This window comes from Aplysia californica, unplaced genomic scaffold (genome assembly GCF_000002075.1).
Source record: "Aplysia californica isolate F4 #8 unplaced genomic scaffold, AplCal3.0 scaffold00087, whole genome shotgun sequence".
In the NCBI taxonomy this organism is placed as follows: Eukaryota; Metazoa; Mollusca; class Gastropoda; order Aplysiida; family Aplysiidae; genus Aplysia; species Aplysia californica.
Window position 1 is genome coordinate 1,427,018 of NW_004797357.1, and position 4,790 is coordinate 1,431,807.

The window sequence follows — 4,790 nt, forward strand, 5'->3', positions numbered from 1 at the left end:
CTATGAAACATCTATCGTCCATATATTTTTTCTCCGTCTTTGTGTGTGTGTGTGTGTGTGTGTGTGTGTGTGTGTGTGTGTGATCAGCATTGTGTTCTCATAGTTCTGTGTATTTCTTTATTTGTCTCTCTACTTCATCCTCACTCTCTTTCCTCTCCCTCACTCTGACCCATCTCTCAGCGTCTTGGTCTTTCATTTCTTATCTTTTTGAGTAGAGGCAAACTACACTAGATCTAGATATCTAGATCATGTCAGGACAAATGTCTAGATCTAGACCTAATCTAGACCTAAACTCTAACAACCTTAAGTGTTAGTGTTAGAATCTAAAGGGGAAAAAACGGCGCTTTTTCGGTAGTTCCCACCCCGCAATTGTTATTCACCGGTTTTGGCCCCAAGAGTAGGGGGGTTTCAGGGGGGCTTGCCCCCCTGACCTAATCATGCCCCCCTGAATTTTACCACAATTTAATGTTTTGCTGTTGTTAGGTTTGATATCTTAGCTTGCCGCAAATCAAACGTCCTAGAATCTAGATCTAGATCTAGATCTAGATCTAGATGTAGGTCAGGCTCAAATAAGGGGGGTGGGAACTACCGAAAAAGCGCCGAAAAAACACCAATCACTCTCCTGATTCACAGAGAATCAATCTTTCTTTTCTTTTTCTTATAATGGGTGTAAGTCTATGAATCAGTGCTATAATACAGGCTATAAATTCTATCTCTAGATTTCTAGATCTAGAGAGATCTAGATTTCTAGATCTAGACCTACCGCTCATTTTTTTTTTTTTTTTTCACTTGCCTGTAAAGTGCAAGCAAGCTGCAGGATGCACTTGCACTGTTCTCTGTTTATCTACCAAACTAATTTTTTTTCTTTTGGCTTGAAATCTGTTTGTGCATTCTTTACCTTTTAATGAAATCTCTAGACTCTAAATCTAGACTCTACCTTATACTATACATACTATACAAATCTAGATTCTAGAAAGAATCTATTAAATAAAAAGTCTTGTCTTAGAGACCAACTTGTTGTATGATAAGAACGTAGAAATTAATGTAGAACAATCTAATCTATATCTAGAATCTTAGATTAGATCTAAGCTTAAATTGTCAGATCTAGTCTAGATCTAGATCTAGGCTTCCAGTAACTTCACTTAGACCTAGATCTAGGGTTCAGGTACTGAAGTTGTTGGCAGGGTGATTGGTCGTGCAAAGTAAACAAAACGAACTCTGCTGAGGAGGAAAGTCGTACGCAAGACCCCCGTCTCTAGCAGAAGGCGTAGAGTAGGTCTAAACTTAGTAGACTACCACACAACAAAACACTACAGTAATAACATGAAAGCGCACACCAGAGTTCAATCTCACCATATAAAATCCTTGCAGTGGCTACAGAAAGTAGGCTGCTTAAAAAATCTCGCAAGAAATTTATGATTTTTCACTTCGTGCACATTTTTTTGACGTAAGGCTCCTCGCCTATGCACTCGCTTCTCCATTACAGGTTCCTTGTCCGCCATATTTGCTCGAGTGAATGTTTTTGCTTTACCGAGCCTGTCTGTGGTTGGTGGAGCGAGCGAGCACAACGGAGAGCAGCGAGAAACGAAACAACGGGCTGTTGGGACGAGCGATCTCGCCCGGTTTGGCAGTCTGTGCCTCTCACTCACTTCCACAGCGCTGCCTGCGGTCTCCAGAGGCTGGCACCAACCGTGTAGTGTTGTTGCCTGTGCGTGCGCGCACGCGCTTTTCTGCCACCATTCTACTTTACCAACAAGAGAGCTCAACTTACGCACTCAGTACTCAGGCCTTCAGCCTCACTTTGCGTACCGGTAGATCTATGTCAGGCCACCTCCACTGACAGTGCCACAACATTAAAACCGATGTTGATCTAGGGCAGTTGGACAGATTCGTCGGTTCGACGAATTGAATGAAAATCGACACTGAGCAGCTTTTTTACAGAATTTCTACTTAATTTTGATTGCTCACCTGTGTTTGATTGACAACACGACCAGTGTTTATTATTGTTGTTGTTGTCCTTCGACATTGTAAGATTATTAAAGGAGGCAGTCTCTCCAAATTAAACGTCCATCTCCGATAGGACCAAACCTGGTGGTTCTACAGCCTAATACGGGATGCCCATTATGGATGGGATCGGCGGGTCTGGCCGATCGCCCGACACGGTTGCCTCAAAAACAAACATGTTTGTTTTCAGTTTCTGGTGACCGAGTCAGGTGATCGGCACGATCCAGCCGTAATGGGCACCCCATATTAAAAGCTCCCTCAACGCGACATAAGGTCATGAACGCCCTGTTTGGAGATTCGAACCAGGGCCATCTGCTTTATGGTCCAGCCCAATATCATCTGGGTTAATGGAGCACCAAGGAAAACGTTTATAAAACAACAATTTTGCTATTCGAGCCACATCTCCTGTACACCCTGCCTCAGACCGACCCCCCTCCCTTTTCCCTTCCCCCTCCCCTTTTAGTACCTGTACACCTTTTTTTGAAAGCATTTTACGGCGCTCGCAACTGCATAAGGTCATATGAGCGAGCGGGATACATTAAACATTTTCAGTTGGAAGGAAATTTTGAATTTCGCCCGGATAGCGGACGAAGCCTACTCTTTTCGATTTTGGACCATCAGGGGATCTTTAACGTGCGCAGCTTGCTCCCGGGACCTCCAAGATTTTTCGCCCTTATCCGAGAAGGCTGTGTAGATCTAGCCTTCCACAAGATCAGGGGTGTGGACGAAAGACAGCCTATAGTAAGAAGGAGCCAAAGAGTAGCAGTAGAAAGGCTTCAGAAAGAGCCAGAGGCCCAGATGCGAGGGGCAAAGGAGTTGAGGGGGTGGGAGCCAAAAGTGGGGACGAAAGCAGATAACAGAACATTGTTAGGGAGCAGGAAAAGGAAAGGATGTGAAATGAGAAAATTTTAGAGAACTAAATTTTCGGTCTCAAGTCCGATTCGAACCCGAGACCCATTGAATGAGAGGCGAACTTCTTAAACCTCTACACCTGCTACGCTCTGTGCACACCGACCAATGACTAAATAAATAGATCTAGTACCATTGTATACTAAGTTGTGTTTTTTGTCACAAAGAGGCTCCTTTGGTGTTCTCAACTTACTTTGCTGTAAGTTGTATTTTTTAAATTATGCTTACATCGTATCTTGCTTGATAAATACGATTGTTTTAAAACGATTCAAGTTTGTTCAAGGCAAACGGGACAGATTGTAAAGGAGGAGGAATAATTTACACGCACTACTTCAGACATGGGTCAGTTTCTAAGTAGCTTCAAAGAAATATTATTTAATTGGTGTGTCAGAGTGAGAAATAGATCTATTGTGTTTTACGTTCACACACGTCGAATGATTTTTATGACGTGGTGTCTTGTTTTATGTAACGCGCATTGACCATTTCTCAGAAAATGCTATTTTACTATTATTATTATTATTATTATTATTATTATTATTATTATTATTATTATTATTATTATTATTATTATTATTATTATTATTATTATTATTATTGTTATCATAATTTTTTTCTCTCCGCTTTGGAATTGTTCGTGCCTGTGGTGTAAAGATTATAGATGATGCTTCGCCCTAGCGCAAAGAAAAGATCTGAGTTCGATTCCTGAGTGGGGACTTTACAAAGAGAAACACATTCATAGTAAGCGGGTTTTCAGCTCCGGATATCGAAGTTTTGCTCGTAAACATTTATATACTCTGTATTTAAAATATGAACATAGCGAAATTTATATATAACGAAAAGATTTCCGCTTCCCGCCAATTTCTCTATGTGTGTGCCGGACTGCTTATTTATCATCATTATTATTATTGTTATTATCATTGTAGATCTTACCATAACAGGTAGGTAATGTGATTCCTATTATTTCACGCGACCATTTAAAAAAACCCAAACCAAACAGATCCTGCTTAAATTATACTTCTCAGGGTCAACCCAATATACATCATCCTAGCAGAAAGAGGGAGGTACGGTGCTTGATTTGGAAAAAAAACACCCAAAAAACCCCAAACAAACAAACAAACAAAGGCAAAATCGAAACCAAAACAACAACAAACAAACACAGCATTTCCCCGACGAGAGCAAACTCACATCAATTTTGGGTAAGGCCATGAGCCAAACCATTGCATCCCTGACGCTGGTTTACAAAATATAATCAAACTTGTTCTAACGGCTACCAGTAACCCCGCCTTCATGTGTTTTTTCTACATTAAAATGACACTGTGTAAGATGTCCACATGTCTGAGACAGCAACTTTCCTCCTCGACACTGGGTGGGTGGCCGACGTATTACACAATTTCAAATGTATTGTATACTGAATCTTGCTTTAGGTTTCTTCAGCCAAAGAGTTTCCTGCATCACGTTCTGTCTCCCTTGTTATATAACAGCACACTTGCGCAATGCATGATAAATAACGACAACTGCTGTTTTGTCGGTGCACCTGGCCCCAGGCCCCGCCCGCTCACTTCACTGGAATACCTTCTTACTTTCTCATCACCGTCCAATGCAACTGTGCCTTTCAATCCATTTTTCTTTTCTGTTCTTCGGGTACTCCACCCCCGCTTTCTTTTTCTCTCGTTTCTCCCCCCCCCACCCCCTCTCTTTCTTTCTCTCTCTCTTTCCTTCTCTCCTTCTCTCTTTCTCTCTTTACCTCTCTCTTCCTCTCTCTCTCTCTCGCGCGCTCTCTCTCTCCCTGATCTCCCTTTCTCTCTTAATTTCTTTCTTTCACACACTCTTTCTAGTTCTCTTTCTTTTCTTCTCCTTTTCTCACTCCTGCTCCCCCA

At 41.7% G+C, this 4,790-nt stretch overlaps 1 protein-coding gene across 1 annotated transcript in view; it reads right to left on the reverse strand.

Annotated features, from left to right (window-relative positions):
- LOC100533518 (protein kinase C I) overlaps positions 1-1,499 on the reverse strand; it is a gene marked incomplete in the record, with an annotated part of 202,460 nt that extends 200,961 nt beyond the window's left edge. Inside the window, 1 exon segment of the mRNA NM_001204486.1 lies at positions 1,354-1,499. Within this exon segment, the coding sequence (NP_001191415.1) occupies positions 1,354-1,481 (128 nt within the window).
- Positions 1,500-4,790: the final 3,291 nt, after the last annotated feature.